At 38.6% G+C, this 21,463-nt stretch overlaps 2 protein-coding genes across 4 annotated transcripts in view; both read right to left on the reverse strand.

The window, feature by feature from the left end:
• slit1a (slit homolog 1a (Drosophila)) overlaps positions 1 to 7,308 on the reverse strand; it is a 125,419-nt gene extending 118,111 nt beyond the window's left edge. For 2 of the 3 annotated variants that reach the window (XM_030155984.1, XM_030155983.1), the window contains exon 1: positions 6,726 to 7,307. In XM_030155984.1, the coding sequence (XP_030011844.1) occupies positions 6,726 to 6,934 (209 nt within the window). In that variant the 5' untranslated portion in view covers positions 6,935 to 7,307. Of the gene's footprint in view, positions 1 to 6,725 lie in introns of all 3 variants that reach the window. The other variant, XM_030155982.1, reaches the window with a different exon arrangement.
• A 4,661-nt stretch (positions 7,309 to 11,969) lies between these two features.
• Positions 11,970 to 19,865, reverse strand: LOC115433739 (rho GTPase-activating protein 19-like). The gene is made up of 11 exons (XM_030155203.1): positions 19,800 to 19,865; positions 19,267 to 19,520; positions 18,389 to 18,469; positions 17,697 to 17,906; positions 17,350 to 17,576; positions 16,668 to 16,754; positions 15,962 to 16,027; positions 15,502 to 15,723; positions 15,323 to 15,418; positions 13,676 to 13,786; positions 11,970 to 13,281 (listed from the first exon to the last, which is right to left on the reverse strand). The coding sequence occupies exons 1-11, from the start codon at positions 19,844 to 19,846 to the stop codon at positions 13,276 to 13,278; spliced, it is 1,407 nt and encodes a 468-aa protein (XP_030011063.1). The 5' UTR covers positions 19,847 to 19,865; the 3' UTR covers positions 11,970 to 13,275.
• Between the last annotated feature and the right edge of the window lie 1,598 nt (positions 19,866 to 21,463).

A 21,463-nucleotide genomic window follows, 5' to 3' on the forward strand; every position in this document is an offset into this window, starting at 1 on the left:
GAGCAACATTACATGAAATGAAACCCCAAGACTAGAGGGAGGATAAGCAAACACTCTGAGGTCTGCATATGCTCTTGCAGATACAAATATCCCCATGTGTTCTGTTTTTACACACATACACAAAGGAAATATAAATATACTCCATCAAGGAATACAAGCACACTTACAGCCTATACACAAATACACCTGTGGGAGAGGCGATGGTGTTCTGTTGGAGCCTGGCCTATAACAAATGAACATAATGATCACAAGAGAAACTACTGTTGGCTGTACAGCTGTTCACCAAAATTATCAATTTATGCAGAAACACTGCAGAACGGCAATAAATGTAGACGCAGTGGGACGGCGCATACCAGCAAAAAGTCAAAATAATGAATGTGTGTCTTGAGGGATGATAAGGCCGATTATTTAAAGTTTTCAAACCACTTAAGTCTCCATTAAAATGTCGCTTTCTTTCTTGCTATTTCCTGCCTTTGCTGCTGCTTTATTCTCAGCATACAGTTACACAACCAAAAACACTAAAACGCCAACATATGACTCCTTAAAGTACATCAATATATTAACTAATTTCTCCACTGTTGCTCCTGCTGTATGCAAAAGTTAATGTGCAGGAAATTCACCTGGAAATTAAAGCAAAAGATGGAAAACTCACTCATTGCTGTTTCAAATGAATGAATCACAAGATTAATATGCACCTTTATTATTAACTGCAGATGGAAACAGCTCACTGAAGTGGGTATTTTTACAGTGCATTCAGTCTGTATAGCTGCTGTGTGCACCGCAGGACCATTTGTCTTGAACAGCTTTAGCATGGCAGGGAAGGTAGAAGCCAGCTGATTGAGGATCAGTGGCAGTGTGTTGTCCAAACTCCTCACTGTGGAAACAAGCTGATGATCAAAAGCCTGAGGTCATGTACAGCCAAAGCGTGGATGCTCATTAACCACAATCGCACACCGATAATGCTATGTGACTGAACCAGCAAGCACTCTCTCTAATGAATGAACTAAACAGGTTGAGGAACTGCAGAAGAATCAAATTTTCGATCTCTTTCCCAGCCACCATATTCTGCAACATATGGACATGACAGCCGTGAAACATGCAGGAGGAGAGAGGAAAAAAAAAAACAAAACATAAAGTCACACAGAGACATGAAGAAGAGAGAGCTCCTGACAGTGTTGTTAGCTGCCTAAAAGCGACGGTGTGGAGCAGTGTGGTGAAGTGTTGCGAGTAGCCAGGGAGCTGTGAATAGCTGACGGGCTGTCTGAGAAACGTCAGTGGAGAGATAAGGCCTAGACGGCTGGTAGACAATGAGGAAAAAGTGACCTATATAGTTGGTCCAACAAGCTCCAGAACCAGGCGGTATCATCTGGGCTCACAACCACCTCCTACTCAAAGAAAGAGAGACAGAAAGTCAAAGAAAGAGAGAGAGACAGAGGCAGAGAGAGGGTGAAGGCAGACCACCATGACCAAAATAACACACTCTTAAACCCGACTGGAACACTTCTATCCACACTAAGAGGTCAGATTTCTGCTCAGCTTGAACAAAACATTCCCTCTCCATTGAAATGTGGCTTTCAGACAAGCAGTTAAGGCCCTTAACTGTTCATTTTTAGTGTGTGTGCATCAGTAAGTTCTGAGTGTGTGAGTCGGAGTGTGTGCACTGCTTACAGACTAGGTCTGTGAGTGTTTTCCCGACTCCTGGGATCCTTATGGGCTATTTACAGTTTTCATTCTGCTCAGTCAGGCCTCAGGAGCAAGATTACTGATAGGAAAGGTAAACATCAAGCAGATCCCACACAAGCATGGCACACACATAGTCAACCCCCCATATAAACCGCTACAGGTAAAAGTCGGGGGTCTGAATCCAAGCTCTTAATCTCTTTTTAGCCAGCCTTCACTCTGCAGCTCCAGCCTTGACAGCCTTGATTTTTTTCATGCAGCAGCTGCTGTTGTAAGCAAAAACTCCAGCGATAGCATGAGTGACTGGGAAAAGGAAGTCAGAGAGTGAGACAAGGGAGGAAAGTAGCTTCAACACTTTCTGATCAAACACAGATAACTTATGACATTCTCAGGTCAAAGTTAATCAATTAAACATCTGTTCCAGCGTATGTTGTTGACACATAGTGAAGAACGAACACACACAGGGCTGTAGTAGAAGAGACAGAAGTGTCTTTCATGGTTTACACTGTATCTGTAGTTTGTACAATGACGGACGTTGAGGTTCTGTTGTGGTTTTGAGTCCCTCATGAAGGCATTTATGAATGTGTACTTTGTAAAGTGTATCATGTGGATAAAACATCTGCTATACCACATCTATTATATTTTAGTTATTCCACAAAGAGGACTGAGAAGACTGTTGCCTGACAGATGTGTGCGCCAACGACTGGTAATATGATGGATGCAGCATGTGCACTTGGATCTGTCTGTTGATCCTGAAGAATAAAGCGTTGCGCTATCTGTATCTCTCCCCTGCTGAGAACACTGATATTATTGATACTGACATCTCTGCTGACATTAGCTCTTATGCTAGCAGACATGCACCCCTCAAAAACTAGGTAGAGCTGATAAAAATACTCAATTTATCAACTGAAATATAATTAATAAACAACTATAATCTATGAACTAACGTATTGATTCAATCTCTTTATTACACAACTGGATGCAACAGTTAAACCTTTTCATCTTTTGCTTTTTTTTTTTTTTTTTTTTTTTTTTACAGTTTTTAATGAGACTAATGATTGACTGGCTTGATAAGATCAAAACACTGCTGTTGCACTGAACAAAGCATAAATATAATAAATGGGCAGATGGAATGGTGCCTGTAAATTCCACTGAAACTTGTATCACATAAAAAGCATCATGACTAGCGTGAAATTTGGATTACTAAGGCACATCTACAGCATCAGGAGAATGTTCAGCGATGTGCACTTTAACAGACACTCACACAGCCCACCCCCTCTGCTTTTCGACTGCCGGCCTCTCACTGGCTATCCAGGAGGGCTAAAAGGAAAGACGGACTTCTAAGAGATGAAAGGTGATCTAGGTGGATTCTTCAAATTCAATTTTCATGGTCTGCTGAGATACAGCCATGCACGCACACACACATATACACATGCACACGCAACGCACCATAGATTAGCATATCATACATGAACACAAGCAAGGAAAAAAGTGCAAGATTTAGTAGAGGCCTCCTTTGACATACACACCCCACTGACTGGGTCATTTCTAAACTCCTATGAGGCATAAACTAGCTATGCTTATCAAGAGAGCTGGCTCGCAGTTTGGGGTAGATTTAGACTCACGAGAGCTCTCTTTGAAGCCAAGCAGCCTGTCATCACTCTGCTAAGACAAGCAACAAGCAACAAGCTGGTCAAACCATGTATGCATAGTGTAAAAAAGTGACTCGAAGCACAAACCATCCAGAAATCAAACCTACAGTATGTTCCTTCATATTTCATCAAGCAGAAGACTCAAAAACTCAAACAATATACAGAAAATGATGGTGTTCACTTAAGTAGCAGCTGTGTGGTGCAGGCCGTAAATTGAACTGACTGGGTCCCAGGCCTGTAATTTCACAATCCTTCACTGAGCATAAACATTCTCTGAATGATCTTCATTCCAAGCATTATCACTCCTCGCGGGATTACCAGCTATGAGGATGGATATACAGTAATAGACTGGAGAAGAACCTGAATGAAGTAGCTTCAGGATGAGCCCTATTTTGCTGTTAATAATAAATAACCTGTTCATTCATTAGCCTACACTTCTTTTCTCTCATCCACCCTTTATTAGTGGTTATTGTCTGAGTTATAATAATCCCTGGAAGTAACTTCTCATCTGTTCTCGATCCTCCCAAATTCACCACTCACACAACATCTTTTCTTTTCCCATCTGCCTCTTTCCACTTTAGTCCTGCAGCAAGATTTGGCAGGTAGTGGGCAGGCTGTGTTCAGTCTTGTCTGGGTAAATTATGGATCAGGTGGCCAGTGAGCTGTCAGTTATATCAGCTATGTGCCAATGCCAAAAACATGCCAGGAATTCCCTGGCACATGCATACACATCCCCCACCTCCAACCCCCAAATACATAAACATGGCTATCAGAATTCATATTTGTATCTGCAATTATATTTTTCATTGCATGCATGCACTTACACACATGGTGGAACATGCTCAAGTTTATGAACAAACATCACATTTCATTTGTACAGGCACGCAGAAAAACAGAAACACACACATAACATATGGTGTGCAGCTTCCACATCCCTTATTCTGGAGGAGCTCCACCAACATGCCCCCAAATCTCAGTGCAGGGTATTTTCTGGCACAAAGATATTCATGTTTTTTGCCTTTTTGCAATTAGACGAAGGAGCTCCTCCTCCTCTGCAAATCATCTCTTTTGCATATGAAACACTTCCTGAACAGCAGGGCTAATATGAGGAGAGAGAAAAGCTGCAGGTTTGTTTAATACCTGTCCAAGCACAATTCTGACAACCTGCTTTTAATCAGACTTCTAGATGTTTTACTGTGATTGCATAAATGTGATTACCAGGCTGAGGTATTATTAGCACAGTTGATGTACAAAGGAAAGACTGTGAGACAAGGAAAACAGACAGAGAAATAAGAGAAAGGATGGATGAGGAGAGGTGGAAGAGGGGGAGGGAGTGGCTGGTGGCCCGTACGAGGCAGGGTGTGATTTTAACACGTGGAGCTTACGGTCTCATTACAGACTTCAGTCTGAGGAGCACAAGGGGTCAGACCTGATCCAAACCCATACTGACAAGTGCAAATGGGATTCTGCTGTCTGTCTCAACACCCTCGGTCATACACCCCGCCCCAAAAACACACATTTTACTCCAAAACCAACTCCCTTCTTCTATTACACGCTCACTCCCAAAGACATCATATTGTATACATTAGCACAAACAAACTTATGCTTACTGAGACATATATATACATGTAAAGTAAGCCATACTGGCAGTAACATATTTTTTTGGCTGCCTTTCCTCATCTGAATACACTTATCTTTGTATTTTGTTTTGCAGAAAAACAATCTGAAGTTGAGTTTACCATTTCCACTAGATATAATACCACCAACCTCTGGAAACATTTTAGAAAATCTTTCCTGGACGCATTACTCATGTTTGACCCCGGTAGAGGTTATACAATTATAGTCACATAAATATACAGTTTTCCAAACTCATACACATAAATCTAGCTATGCACATGGGACCACTGTGTGGGGCAAGGTGAGCTATGTTGACTAGCACAATCACCTTGATAAATCACACTGTATATCAGCCTGTAAAAGAGGCTGCTGTTAAATGGTACTCTCTCCGCTGAGACTACATCTTTTACATGACCTACACACATGCAGCTAATATATGCAAAACCACACACACACAAAGTAGCAACACAAATAAATTACACATGACCTTTATGCACTTTATGCATAAAAGGCAGAGTCCAGAGTGTTGTAGAAGTGCTTGGAAACTTCCAGAGATGCGACAATGATAAGATCATTTACTGAACATGAACTATGAATGCACAAATAACTTTTAACACAAAAATGCTCTTGACTGGAAGGCCGGGGTTTATTTCCAGTGTGAATAGCCATTCATGTACAAGGGAAACCACAAAATGACCATGTTTCCTCCCAGTTTCAATGTTGAACCAGCATGTGCGCATAAGCGACCCGGAAACATGCGGGCCGCAGAAAAAAAAGGTGTTCTTAGAAATTAAATATGAAAAGCATAAAATATGCAGCCAGCTCCCACTATGCCAACGCTGCCTCTGACATAGGCTTTCTCTCCTCCGTTCCCACCACATGTTTTATTCAGGGCTGATATTCTAAAAGCTGAAATAGAACAATCTATTTCCCCTTGCACTTCTCCTCACTTCTGATTTACTGATGAATATTTCAAAGGAATGTCAGAAAAGACAGAGAAACTCTGCTCTGAAAACCAGCGTCTGCTTCACTTCTCCCTCTATCTCCCATCCCTCATTTTACAAGACAGCTACGTGATCCTCGTGCAAGACTCACTTAAGTAGCAGATTTGCTTAATTTTCTACATGATTTAACAATTTGTGGAGTGAGCGTCCAGGGGCATGAGAGGGGGAGAGGGTAGACTTTGGCCCAGGAGTAGAAGAAAGTGAAAAGTGGGAGAAGGGGGGAAGAAGGGATTAAGAGTGGCACTGCGCTGCACATGATATGAGTAGAGGAAATGTGTCCCCAAACATTACAGAATCTAAGGTAACCACACACCAGGAAGACAATCTGGTTCCATTTCACAAATAAAATGAAATCTAAACTTTAAGTCAAACTTTACTGGTAAGTATTTTTGGTAGCATTTAGCTCAGTTGAAGACTAAATGAGACAATTTGCTTCCAGAGTTCAGAAAAAAGTAAAGCACACACACTATGCATAAACAAACAGGTAAATAAATTACAGACACATGTGAAAAGCACACATCTGCTCTGGCTCTTTCCAGTCCCTCATGCCTATTTATACCTGACTGGAATGCCACTGACTGACTGACTGACTGACACTTGGACACACAGCTTTACATGCAGGGCAATTGTTCTCTCTCAGTCTGAGCAAAGTCATGTGCCACCACTATAATGTAAAAGAGTGAGGACAAAATGAGGATAATGCAAACACACACAGTCAGAGAGTTTCTTTATCAACACGCACATAAGGAACTAGAGTACAGATGGTACTCACAGTCTTTCAGTGTTGCGGGGGATATTCCTTGGCATGGATTTGAGACCCAGTCCATGGCAGTCCACTGTGGTGCCGCTGCAGGTACACAGGGCTGGACAGGCACTGGCATCACCCATGAGAAGGGCAAAGAGCATCACCACCAACATCCAGAGAGGCTGTCCAGTCAGCCTGCCCATGCCTGCCCCAAAACAGCTACCTCTAACCGGCATATTCACCACTGCAGCCCTACTTCTCTGTGAGTCCTCCTTCTCTTGCTTTATATCCTTTGGATTAATTTAAAATGACAAAGGGTACAAAATTCTTAAAAATAAAATAAAAAAATTCTACTTTAGTGTTCTCCTCTTAGCTGTGAAGCAAAGCCAATCCCTCTGGTTGTTCCAATTCTTTTTGTTCTTCTGGTGTATTTGTTTGATATCCACTACAGTTTGCTGATGTAAAAACAAAAGAAAAAACAAAACACTGCTGTTTTCTTTTCTTATTTTCTTCTTGCAAACTCCTCTCCTGTCTTGTCTTTGTGGAGTTGCTGTGCTCTGGTCTGCACACGTCTGTCCTCCTCTTACTCAGTCCCGCTCTGCTCTGCTCGCCTGAAGAGAGAGGGAATAGGGAAGGAGCATGAAGGAAAAAAAGCCAGTCTCTTTCTCTCTCTCTCTCTCTCTCTCTCTCTCTCTGTCTTACACACACACACACACACACACACCAGTCATCCATCACAAGGATCTACAAATAGCAGAGCCCCCGACTCCACCCCTACCCCTCCTCTCCTCCCCCCCACTCCTCTCCCTCCTCACACAACACACCCCCCAACCCAGAACCCTGCCTGAACTCACTCTCATTCTGGAGATCCCTCTTTCATTCCCTTGATTCTATTCATAATCCAAATCTACTCCAAGTATCTTTCTTCTTATTCACTCAGTCCACTGCTTTTCTCTCAGGTTTGCCTCCAGGCGAACCCCCAGAGAGAGATCTAACCTGCATGACACCGTGTAACCCCTGCCTGATGGGAGCTGCTGTGTGGAGATGGGGCTCTGTGTGTGTGAATGTGTACATGTAACGAAGGAAAAACCACTGGGGGAAGAAAGGAATCAACACCTTAGTCCTTAGAGACAAAAAGGCGGAATAAGAATCTGTAAGTGTGGGTTTTAACATGTAGATCATGTGTGGTCATACAGACAGATTCAACGGGAAAGCACAAGGGGGGGGGGGGGGGGGGTCACACAACATGCAAATATTCATGAACTGCTGGAAAAGCAAACCGCAGCCAAAAACACTAAGTCAACAATATATTTTAAGAACATCCCAGAAACAGAGATTATATCTTAATGTATACAAATGAAAAGACAAAAGAGCCACACACAAGCATACCTGCTCTGTTATTTGGATTTATGGGACATACTATCCCTCTGTTAATGCCAGGATCATGCATGCCTTGAAGCGAAGCCTAAACACATAAATTGGACAGTGTTAGGAAGGGAAAATTAAATGATAAGCTGCGGCTGCTGGATATTATTCACTTAAAAGGAATTTCAAATAAACATTATTTTGAAAAGGCTGACGTTTAATTAAAACAGCGGCTATATTAGAGTCTATTCGCTGTTGACAGTGTAATTGAAGCCATTGGGATATTTTTTTTTTCAGTTGCATATTTATTTGTAGTTTGTGGAACTGGAAATCAGACCACTGGATGTAGCCCGGAAAAGAACCCTACATTTAAGTCCAAAGTGTATTGTTGACCATTATCAACACAGTAAAACAAAAAGTGACTGAATCTTTAAAGTGTACAAGAAATGTAATGGATTAACAAGAAAGAGGCATAATGATTCAATCGTAGATATCTGTGAATGTGCAGATTAGTCTCTTAACGAATCCCTCCTGATTAATGCTGACTCAGCTGTCAATGCAACAAAACCTATAACTTATAATAAGGTATGTTTTATCATGTAGGTTTTATTTTGCACAAAGCACCTGATTCAGCATTAATCAGAAATGATGAATTAGGCTACCAGTGTATAGATTAACAGACATCTGCTGATTTATATTATACACAGGTTAATCTGCATACAATCAATGTCTCTTAATTAATAATAATCAGTTTCTATGCTCCTTATATCTGGAACAAACTACCAGAAAATATCAGGTCTGCTGAGAGTCTGAGTTCTTTTAAGTCAAGGTTAAAGACTCACCTGTTCACTGCTGCCTTTGACTAAAAGGCTTTTTACTTTTTAAATTTTATATTCTCTTTCGAAACTCTGCACTGCAACTCTTACTTTAATATGTGTGTGTTTTTATATTTTTGGATTTTATGTGTTGTTTTCTTACTTGCTGTTTTTAATCACCTTTTACATGTTTCTTTTAGAATGTTTTAAATGTTTCTTTTTCCCTGTCATTGGATTTCAATGTCCTGTGTGAAGCACCTTGAATTGCCTTGTTGCTGAAATGTGCTATACAAATAAACTTGCCTTGAATCACAATTAGTCAAAAAGTACTTAATATCAGGTCTGTCTCTTTTCTTTATTGCATTGATTTGTGCACTTCAAACAATTGTAGAGTGATATTAACAGACCCACCTGCTTCATCTCTGGTCTAATTCTGCAGTGGGCTTTACTTTGCAATGGAGCCCATTCCCAAACATAAACATCAGCGCGACCACATGGACCTAAGAAGTCAATTCTCTTTATGTGACAAAGGCAGTTAAAACAAAAAAGAAAGAAGTGTGGAAAAAGCACTCTGACGCATGTGAGCGTCTGTACAGTATCTGTGTGCTCTGACAAGCCGTGACCAAACATGTGCGTTTGCAGGTGTACGCACACATATCCTGCTCCATCTGCCCCAGTAAAAGTGTCAGTGCAGTGTAGATCTTTCTTCCATGAACGCCTAATTAAAGAGGAGACAGTGGTCTTTAGTGGTAATGGGGGGGTGGGTGGTAACATCCCTCTGCTCTCATAGTCATAATAAGAATGCACACAAATGCACAACAGGAATTATTTGGCTGCTCTAAAAACAGTGGGAGGACATAGCAGCAATTTACAATTACGATTAAATAAAAGAATTAACATAGGCAATAACATGGTAAAAAAATAAGAAACTCACTGCAGTTAATGTGGGATTCTGTCATTCATTTGTTTTGAGCAGAAGAAAAAAGAAAACATTTTTACGTGTACACGGAACTAATATCAGAGCAAATACATTAATAAATGAAGGTGATCAAGACAATATAGCAATTGCCATGTACACTAGTAATAAAATAAATTCAATATGTATTGCTCAAAAAGGAGTGGGAAGAAGAAAACGTATTAAATCCCACCTCATCTCACATTTATACAACATAACACATGACTTTTGCTTCCTTAATGTTAAAGTTACTTCTGTTTAGAGTCCTAATACTGTAAATAACATAGTAAACAGATTAAGAAAACTGAAGTATATTACACATATATCTAAATGATAATCTGTATAATTTATAAAACAATGTATTTCAACAATAATTACATAACAATGGTCATGAGTAAGTATGGATTTGCACTTTTCCTTCAGCTCATAACCAAAGTTAGAAATGCAGTAAGTTGTCATCAAGTTCCTACTGGCAGGTGCATGTTCCTGAACAGAAAAATGGAACTGTTGCTTAAAATGTATGAGCATGATAATAAACACAGATAAACAGGATATAAACCTGAATAGTGTAGTTTATTCCACGCTCAAAAGAGCTGTGCATTTCCTAAACGGTGAAAAGATTGCAAAAAAAAATTACAAAAGGAGCACTTTAGCGTTGTTTCTTTTTGTGAGCTCTGGAGAAGTATTTCACTCAGTAGTAAATAGTTCAAGACAGAATTAGCTCCTTCTGAAAGTCATTTTAGTGAATACATTTAAAGGAAACTCACAGCTGCATCATATATTATGTTTGCGGTTTTGTGTGCACACTAGATAATGTATAGTTGATTACAGTATGTCTGAGTCATTTTACAGTCATCATGCTCCGTAGCAGGAATGCTAAATTAAACCCCTCTGGAGCTTTGCCTGTAAAACAATACCATTCCTATCATGGACGCTGTCTGTCTGTTGTATATTTACAGAACATGAGAAAAAGCAGGACCATTCAAACAGATGTTTACAACATATACTTACAATCCCAAACATGCATCGACATGGACACCATAATGACACACTGAGACATTCCTGCTATTGTGGAAAGCTGCATCCACTTTACATCTACCCACTCACCCTCCGACTCTTTAAAAAAAAAAAAAAAACTTTTTCTGAAAATCATTATTGCATTTGATCTTCTTGATTGGTCTTTTTTATAATTGATTATATTTTTACAGGTTTGAAATTTCAGATTTACTGTAATTTAGACTGAAATTGACTTAAAAACATGCATTTCAGTTTGTCCACTGTCACTTATTTGATGTAATGAACAGAGACTTTTACAAGTTTATGACAGTTTGCATAGTTTTCATGTTTGGAAAAAGGGTGAATTTATAGTATTACAGCTGAAACAAAATATTACAAGGTGACTTATGTACAGAAACCATAACACATGATTTATAGAACCCGTTATAGAAAGACTTCTTTGAAATGGAGAAGCCCTAACTGCTAGCGCTGTATAAACTGCATGTATAGGGGTACACAGTGTATCGGGTGCTATAACTATTTGCAGCTCAACAGTGTCACCTTGTGGCCACAATTAGAACAGACTCATGTTGCTGCAGACAATGACAATTCCACAACACGAGACCGGGAAGGAACCAACAAAAATCAATATCAAATACCCTGTTATCAGGACAGTCTACAATTATTTTAAAGGTATTACAAGGCAACCTCTTGGCTATTTAATGCTTTTACACAAGATTGTTTCTCAAATATGTCTCTGGTTTAAGAAACAGAAAGGCCCTCAGATCTTCTGGGTCCTCTTTTTGCAGTTTAAAGGAATAAAAAAAATTGCCAGCAAAATTCAATTGTTCAACCAGAATCCATCATTTTCTGTCTGGATATTTTTTTGTACATATTCAGTCTGGCTTAATAGTTTTATCATTTTATAAAGGGGATTATTAACTGAATTAATTTAGTTATCATTTTATTATGTCAACATTCTACTGTGGTCCAAGTGTTTGTTTAAGTTGTTTAATTGTATTGTTGCTTGTGTTATCTTTCATTAGTCATTTGAAAAGCTCTTTCAGATTGATTGATTTGTTTGAGAAGTGCAGGGTAAACAACGATTGAATGACATGAAAAGACAAATCTCAAGAGCAGTGCTGCTTGATGTGTTTTAATTGCAGAGGGTTGCATAGCTTCACAGTCACATCAAGTATCATCAGTCAACACAGTCTGTTATGTTGACTGAGCAGCAGTAGAAGATGCTTAAATTGTAACAGCTTTGACAGAGGCCACTGAAAAACATACTGCTCCTGAAAGACTGAAAAAAACACAAGGAGGTATTTACAGTGGTAGTGGTCTAAAAATCACTGGGTTAACAACCACAAATGAAGACAGCAATAAACTCATTTTCATTTGTAAAGAACTATCCATTTAAATAAAAAAGGCCATAAAATCATATATCAAAATTGCACTAAAAAGCTGAGGAACTAGAAAGATGCAGATGCATGTATACAATGTTGCATAAGAATCAAAACTCGCCTGAGAAATACTAGAATACATAAAGCAAAAAACATGTAGTTTAGAATAACAGTAGTTTAAAGCATCACAGTGTTACTCAAGACTTGAGCTAAAGTAAGACAAAGAACATATGTATAAATATATATAATAATCTGGGCTGGACATCGAGACTTTTGCTTTGTATTCTTCCTTTTCTATAATTTTACTGACAACGAATGCCAATTGATTGATAAATCATAGAAAAAATTGCATATTCTTAAAGCTATTTGGGTCGTTCATAAAAAAAGCATCTTATGTTAAATAATAAATGTAACATACAGTAACTTAAAATGTATTCATCTAAGGCACATCTTCAAATTTCCAATAAAAGTCTGTATTTGCTGCTGTCACCTTACTGTATTTACTGTAACTCAGTCAATTTAAGATTGGAATAAAATAAAAAAAACCCTTGTATTTCACATTTCCTTCAAAACATCTAATGTCAGTCACTTCAAGACATTCAGAAGACTAAGGGAAAAAATAAATATGAGGCTTTAAAATTAAATGTCAATGGTTCAAGTGGTGGTTAAGGGAAATGCTCATTTCCTGGTGTGTACATATATATATATATATATATATATATGAGTATTTGCAATCACAAAGTGATGTAAGATTTAACAACATAGGAAATATGAATGACTGAGCACTAGATTGCATTGAACTCTAAAGTCCAATAATAGAAGACTAGATTTCGGTAAAAAATGCTGGCACTTTCTTCGGTGGTCAACTAATCAATAAAATTCTTCTTTTGCTGGAGAAAAATGAACAGAAAGATGTACAACAAAACAGCTGCTCAGTGAATTACATCGTTTCCTACTGTGGACACCTAAGAGGATTCTTCAACAGCCTCAATGTATTCAACTGATGATTCTGTAGCAGTGAGGAGCCAGCTCTTACAGGCAGTTCAATCCTGTAAGAAATAGGAAAAAGGAACAAAATGATTAGGGGAGTTTTAGTCCTTTCATCCAAACACATCAAGCATTATTAGCAGTGTAAGAATTGTTGAGTGGTGAACCAGAGTCAGATGGCTCATGCAGAAAAGGAAAACTACCACAGCACAGCCACGGGGGGAAACTACTTTACCACCATCAAAGGAGGACATGTGCCATTCTCTCAGACAATAACCACTTCAGAATACTTCCTTCCCTGTACATCTCCATCACAATCCACTGTTTATCATTAGCAACTAATCACCTGATGCAGATGTTGTTTTCTTGAGTAAGTTTTGATACAACAGACTGCAATTTCTTAAACAATATCATAAAATATGTATGATGTGACGTGTGATATGTTGCCATACTTACGCCTTTACAGATCTTGTTTTCACTTCTCTGGCCATCCAATGAACCATGCGGCAGAGGATTTTGCAGTCTGTTTTCTTTCTCTGTTAATATTTGGCTTCCCAACACCTTTCTCTGAATTTTGAAAGAAAAACAGTTACTGGGAGAACTGGTTACCTTAACGCTTTAGAACGCAATATTTTCTTGGTATCAGAGGGCATTCTACTGCATGATGCCCATTGGTGGGGCAAGTTTAAACTAGACTCATGTTCCTCTTGTTCCTTTTTTCAGAAGATGTCAACTCTGAGAAATTTTTGCCTAATTACACATCTTTTTGAAGAGAAAGTAAGAAAGTGGGGAATAAATTGCTGCAATGACCATCTGCTGTCAAGAGTCAATGAGCTCTGCTGCACTGGCTCAGTGGTGTTTTGACAACCTGTCTTCACTTTTCCACAGTGGCATGACCAGCCTACGCTTAAAACAGAGAGGACAGAGCTGCAGGAGGAGGGTGTGCCCCCCGCCCCCCCCCCCCCCATTTCAGTTTACTTAAACTTTGAGACCTTATGAACCTAAAAGTCTTTGCCAGCTTAAAAGAAAATATTTGTTACCAGTCAGTCTGTATATGAACTGTTTCCTTGCAGTGTCTCTAATGAAACTGTGCTGTTACATCGTTCCATGCCACTATGGAAAAGTGAAGTGTTCCTTCAACTCAGCTGTGTGCTTATTAATGTGAATTAAAAGTAACCTTATGTGTTGAATGCATGTCTTAAGCCAGTAAGAGTCCTGCATTAATAATATCAAATTACCCCTCTGCTTGAAAGGGCATCATTTAAGAGACACAGCTGTATGGGGTAAGGTTGCTGTCAAAATATTTGTGTGCATAAGACAGATATGCATGCATATTAGTCTATAGTTGTACAAAAAATAAATATTTGTAAACTCTTCAATGAGTTCAATCGTACATAAAATGTATTGTGTGCCTTTTATCTGTCAGAATAGGACTGAAAAAGTTTTGACATCAAGAATTACAAACACGTAATGCAACTTCACAATTGTGCTTTCTCCATCACAAATATGAATTCACCAATGTGACTACTGTCAAAAATACATCACCACTTCACAGGCCTTATTTATTGGACAGAAGATATATCAATTTGAGATGGTTGGTGAAGTCAGAGAATGAGATCAGGTAAAATCAAACCATTTGTACATTGTTCGCTATCTGTGGAATCGATGCATCTCTGCTCAATAAATAATGCCTGTGAAGTGGTGACATTTTTGACAGTAGAGTCACGGTGGTTAGTTTGTATTCGTAATGGAGAAAGTGCAATCATAAAGTTGCATGTTGTTTGTAATTCTTGTTGTCAAAACTTATTAATTTGTATTCTGATGGATAAAATACACACACTACATTTTATGTATGACTGAACACATTCAAGAGTTTACAAATTTTTGATTTTTTGCACAACTATAGACCAGTATGCATGCATTTCTATCTCATGCACACAAATATTTTGACAGTAGCCTTACCCCATAAGTAAGAATCATAAACAAATGTGTCATACTATTAATCTTGCCGTTGCTCTATAGTACAGTACTGATTTAAAAACACAGTGTGCCTTTGGGTGAATGAGTAAAAGTGATCACTTGACAGAAGGACTGTCCTCATACCTTGATGATTCCACCCAAAGAGCGTGAACGCCAGTGTCTCCTGCTGAACGGTGTTCGAGAATCAGCTGAAGGTGTCAGTAAAGGCTGCTTTTCAAACTGGAAACAAATACAGACAAAACATTTACCACAGACACAGGGTTGTAAATAGTCTAAGTACATATATATTTGTCCTTTAATACCTGTTTGATGAGTTTTTTCTTTTTGGCGGACTCTGGCATGTTGGTGACCTGCTGGAACAGCTCTTTGAGAGCAGCTTCAGTATAACTGGGAGTTTCATCGGAGTTCATACTACAGGTGTTGTTGACCTCACCTCCAATTTTTCTCATAGGAGAAGGAAGGGAGTCAATTGTGACTCCAGCTACAGGTCCATTTTTAGCCCCAGCACAGAGTGTCAGGTCATCCTACAAATGTCAAACAAAACACCTGAATACATATTGAGATGGCGAGTGGACCAAAATGACAACTTTATATAAAATTCATATTCACACACAAAAAAAAAAAAACATGTTTAGCCGAGTCACTTTTTACTAATCAACAGGAGTGTTCACTATCTACAGTAAGTGGTTTAAATTGCTTTCAAAACAAACTGAGATGGTTAGTACTATTTTTTTTTAAGAAATACAAAAGACAGTTACTCACATTTGACTGGAGTGTTTTTGATCCTGTGAAGTATAAGCGGGCATATTCTTTGATATATGCAGGAGCCTTCAATGAAAGTAAACACATTAAACCCTCCATTTCAAGGCTGTTGTGAAGAATCAATTTAGTGCAGCCTACTGTGGAATCATACCTCACTGTCAACAAAATACCTATTGTATTAAAATGTTCTCATGCCTTACAAATCTAACATTTACAGCATACAAACGCAAAACATCCACATATTTTTATTCTGAAATACATGCAGGTAAACATGAGTTAGCATTGTTGATTGCACACACAATGAAAAGCAAATGGCCTTATTATTTCCTATTCACTTGTAAATTAGGCACGGTCTTGACCCCATTTGTGTTTCTTGTAGCGTTGGCAACAAGACCACTTCTCATAAAAGGGGCACCATGAAAGAAAAAAAAAAAAACAAAAAAAAACAAAACACCACAGTCATAAAACCAGAGGAAAACATCACTAGAATAAGGCACCAGCATGCGGTATGACTTTTTTTATATATTACCAGAAAACCATAATATGACATTACACATTCAGTATATAGAATCACTATTACTTCTGTCATAACAAGGACCCCAAGAACACAGAAATCAGATTTGATCATTTAGAGTTTTAAAATAAGTCACTGTGCAGACACAGTATAAAGGTAACCTTTAAAGAAACAGACTGTAAGGCTTCTTACCTTGAACAACTTTTGTGAGTACCTGATGAGGAACGCTACACCATTATTCAGTTTATCAATGTTTCCCTGCAAGTCACTTGCCATTACCTGAAAAGATAATATAAAGTATTCCAAATTAAATTAAAATTAATGTTTTTATAATGCATTCATTTGTAAACAAAAAGTTGTAACATATGCTGACCAGCCAGGAAAGAATAACTTAGACATATTCACCATGAGATCAATTATGGCACACAATGCTTAAGGAACGTCAAAATAAATGTCACAACATCTGTTTCCATCCAGAGATGCAGCGAGTTAAACTACAATGTAAAATCCCCTCCATCACATCTGAAAGATTCTCAGTGGGGAGAGTGTCTAGGCTCTGTGGTGTTCAATCCTTGTGTAAAAAATAATGCCTGATGCTCCTGGAACCACTCTAACAATTTGAGTCGGATGCAGCCTGGTATTGTCATATTGGAATATGCTCTTTCCATCAGGAAGGGGAAAAAATCCATTGATGGGAAATTCAGGCAGTCAGCAGAGCTCATTTTTTGGATACATAAAGTTGCTGAATCTAGCCCTGACAACTGAAGCAACCCCAGATCACAGGCTTGTACTGTAGACACTAGGCATGATGGGTAATCACTTCATCCAATCCATTTCCAGAAAAACAGTACTCAACAACAACAATGATCCTTACATTTTTGGGCCAGATGATGTGTGGTGCAAACATTGTAGCAAGATTGAGAGCAGACATCTTGTTAACGTGTTGATTACGAGCAGTGTGATAAAGCAAGTCCAACAGCAACTTCAACAGGCTGCGATTGGGTGGTGGGAGCAGCATGAACAGCAGCTGAAATGCCTCTATCTGACGTTCCTTATCAGGCATGTTTGTCTTATTTCCCTTCTCGTCAAAGCGACTCAACTCTAGACACAAAGAATAAGAAAATTATAAGAAAAGAGTAAGAGTTCATCATAATTCTCTTAGTTTTACTTATTTGAATATTTTTCTTGTTTAATGCATCATTTGTGTGAGTTGGTCAGTACCTCCAATCTTTAGGTGAGCATGATAGTGTCGGTGAGTCAGCAGTGGCTCAGGCAGTTCTCCTAGAAAGACTTTAAGCAGTGTGGCTGCATCATTGGGGTGGAAGTCGCCTGTTTCTAGATCAATCTCTGCCCCAGAGTTTAGCATCTCTCTTAGGGCTGTCTGCCTTAAGCTGTGGCCTGGTACACGGAATAACCCCTCCACGTGAAGGTCTGGGACAGGATGATGGAAAGGTGGAGAGGAGGAGGGTAAGTAGAGAAAGGCAAGTGAATACAATGTGAAGGACACACAGGAAGACAAAGGCAGAGGAGTGAGGCATATGACGCAGTGAATGAAATTGAAGGAGGGATACTGCAGGAGCAAAGTGCTTTCAGATGAATTATTGACTATTTGCTCCCCGTGTCCACTTTTAGCAAGTGACATCATTACCTTCTAAAAATAAGCCATGACCTAATGGTAATTCACTGCTCTCCAACTAAGTTAAAGTAGAAACATTTAGAGTTAGGATGCTGGCTTTCATGCATAGCAAATCCAACTCTTTAACAACCTCATTTAATCAATTCATCAAGCAAAATTAACAAATGTATTGGAAAATAGGTCAAATAATCAATGAAAATGTTTACATGACACAAGAGTTTTAGGAATGTGTAGCACCAAACTGCTTATGTATGCACACAATATATGCAGTACTCACTTTTACTCAGGTATTCAATGAGCTGATAGATCTGCGCTATTCCTTCCTCCGTTAAGGTTGCACCAAAAATCACTCCTTTTTCTGAAAGGCATCAAATGGCACATTAGAAATCTGTGTGTGTGTGTGTGTGTGTGTCTATGTGTATACGCAAGTTAACCTTTAGCCTCAATTCAAGTGGATTTACACCATGGAAGGAGAATAAATGTATAAGGTTAATACTGTAACATCTGATCATTCATAAAAAGATAATAAAAATATCTGATCACTCATAAAATTAGTTGCTCCTTCCGACAAAAAGTCTTAAACTTTAAGATTCAGATGAATATTGTTGTATAAGACTACCTGAATATATCTAAATAGATAATCAGTGTTTTGAGGTGTAAAGGGACTGACACAACTCCTCATTTTTCATAACCTGCAGTGTTGGCTTGTCAAAGTCTGCATGAGACTGATTAAGCAGTGAATGGGGTATATTATATTCCCAGGAATTTTCCTAAAACAATCCCCATCACTTGACAAAATAGAACAATTATTAGAAATCGGTTTTAGTCACCTTTTCTAATACAAAAAAGGCTATGGCTAGGAATACGCCAGGCTTCTGATTGGCTGATTAGTGTCAGATGTCCCGTAAATTCCGTATGAATAAGAACGATTTCTACTCATAATCATAAAGCACAAATTCCGTACAGAGAATGCGTTTTTCTAAAAATACGGAACTGCCCTAACCCTAACCCGATTAAACTCCTCATAGCTGCGGAAAGCTGTTTAACCGCCGTAGTCATGTTTCCATACTCCTAGCCTCTGGGTATTTGTGTGCAGTTCCCTATCTGTAGCCACTTCATACAAAAAACGTATGAGCAGACTTGACACCAACTAACCTTTTCGTTTCAGGAAGTTGAAGGAACGAAGAAAGCCGCTGGAAGAAGGCACCCTTGGCTCAGCTTCTCCGCTGAGCTGAGAAAACTCATCTCCTGGTAGATCGATGAGTCGAGTGATATTACTAAGCACCAAATCCACGAAGGCCTGTGGATACTCATGTCTCAGCCTTTCCACGAAGAAATCTGGGTTGAAGATAACTGGCTGGCTCGAGTCTGACTTTTCCTGACAGTTAAAAACGCTGCATTTTGTAGACCTGTTACAAAAGAAAGAAAACACTTTTGAGGGCGCTGGAGATGGTTTGACTTCAACGCAAAAGCAAAAAAACTGTAATATCTAAAGTTAGCTGGATTTAAGATGTCAAGCTATTGCTAAATTAAGTTAGCAACTTTCGCTAACGCTAATCAGCCTGAAAATATGATACAAGTGAAGACTGAATTATGAAGATGAGTTATTTATAAAGTCTACCGAGAATCGTATACACTATGGCATCGGTAATTTGACAATTTAACTACAGAATTAATACATTCTGTACCGTCTGTCCAGTTTGTGATTGTTTTGAGGATCTTTTTCAGCCGCCATCTTCGTTTTGAATCTTCCGCTGTTTTCCCTTTAGTCCCGCCCCCCGCAGTCTGATTGGCCAGAATATACGTCCCTCTTAACTGGTAGAAGCGGAACCCTATAAAGAGAGTTACTTTGGGCTTTGATGTCGCCGCTCCGGTGATCACGTGGTTCATGTAAGCCTGAATAGGTCCAAACAAACTAGGCGTTCTCATGTTACTCAATGGAAGAAACAGCCGTGAACATGGTAAATCTGAAACTAAACCACACACAACCGTTGTGTCACTACTGTATGTACTGTTTTGTGTGCTATACATTTGAGTTGTGGGGTTGACACTGAACGGAGTGCATTTATCGCTTCGAAAACTTAAATTTGGGGGGGTAAGGTTAGTGTTAGCTTGGTTAGGCTACTTACATGAGTGGTTTTCAATGGTGGAGTGCAAGGTTATTATCGTTAACAAAAACTAACAAAATGACAACTAGAATTGAAAAAACATTTTCGTTAACTGAAATAAATAAAAACTATAATTAAAAGAAAAAAAAACGATAACTAACTGAAACTATATTGTGTGCTTACAAAACTAACTAAAACGTATAAAAATTATGGATAAAATTCCCTTGGTTTTCGTCTCTGTAAATGTGGGATTGATATGAAATAGATTTATTTCGCTCTAGCAATTTTAGCTAGCAGCACCATATGATATCTTAACGGTGCATCAGTTGTCGTCACTTGTGGTTTAGAGTCGTCTTCTGGTCCCCACTCTACCTGGAAACATGGAGACTAAAGCTGGGAGAAAGCAGCAAAGTCCTGTATGGGATTTATCTGAATATGATGGTGAAGAAGATAAAGAATTAAAAAACTAAAACTAAATTAAAACTAAGCATTTAGGAGAAAAATAAAAACTAATAAAAACTAGCAAACCTGCTCTAAAACTAATTAAAAGTAACTGAATTAAAGAAAAAAAAAGTCAAAACTAAATAAAACTAAACTATAATGAAAAATCCCAAACTATTATAACCTTGGTGGAGTGGCTAATCAGGAGAGTCAGGAGGATTCCCAATGGGCCGGCTCATGTTAATCTGGATTTTGGGCCGGTTGAATGACAAAAATAATTTTGACACTTTTCTGTTACTTCTCTAATCTGTTACTTCTCTAACCAAACACCACCAGGTTCAGCAGAACAACTAAAATAAAATCCACTGAAAACAACATTTTTAATAACGTTACCTTGTCTTAAAAGCTCCATAATTTATGGTTAAATCTCAACAGCTGGCCAAATCAAGCTCACTAACTATAGGGCTACAGCTGAAAATCTAACATAACAGTTGTTTAAGATACAAATTTATACAAATGCTAACACATACTAAAGAAAACAGAATTTACAACATAAATGTCTGCTAATACAGGAAATACACTCCATAATTTGAAAAATGATGATATCTTATTAACTTGATCAGCTGCAATAGAAATTAATGTGTTTCAACGGCATTACACTCAGTGTAGGAACTATCGGCCCCTCCAGAACCCGGAAGTAGGTTCATATTTTGTCCGCCATTTTTTACAGCAGGAGTCTATGGAAGTGTTGCAACTCTGATATATGTCAAAGACTCTGGTAGAAGCAGGAAGTTATTTTTTTC

This window comes from Sphaeramia orbicularis, chromosome 15, assembly GCF_902148855.1.
Source record: "Sphaeramia orbicularis chromosome 15, fSphaOr1.1, whole genome shotgun sequence".
In the NCBI taxonomy this organism is placed as follows: domain Eukaryota; kingdom Metazoa; phylum Chordata; class Actinopteri; order Kurtiformes; family Apogonidae; genus Sphaeramia; species Sphaeramia orbicularis.

Bases quoted from the DNA above. Each gene is read 5' to 3' on its own strand.
- LOC115433739 (XM_030155203.1), bottom strand. From the start codon at position 19,846: ATGGCGGCTGAAAAAGATCCTCAAAACAATCACAAACTGGACAGACG. The intron at 16,755-17,349 runs GTAAGGATCATT...TTATCTTTTCAG, and splicing joins ACATCATCTGGCCCAAAAAT to GTAATGGCAAGTGACTTGCA. The intron at 15,724-15,961 runs GTGAGTAACTGT...TGACATTTGTAG, and splicing joins CAAAAACACTCCAGTCAAAT to GATGACCTGACACTCTGTGC.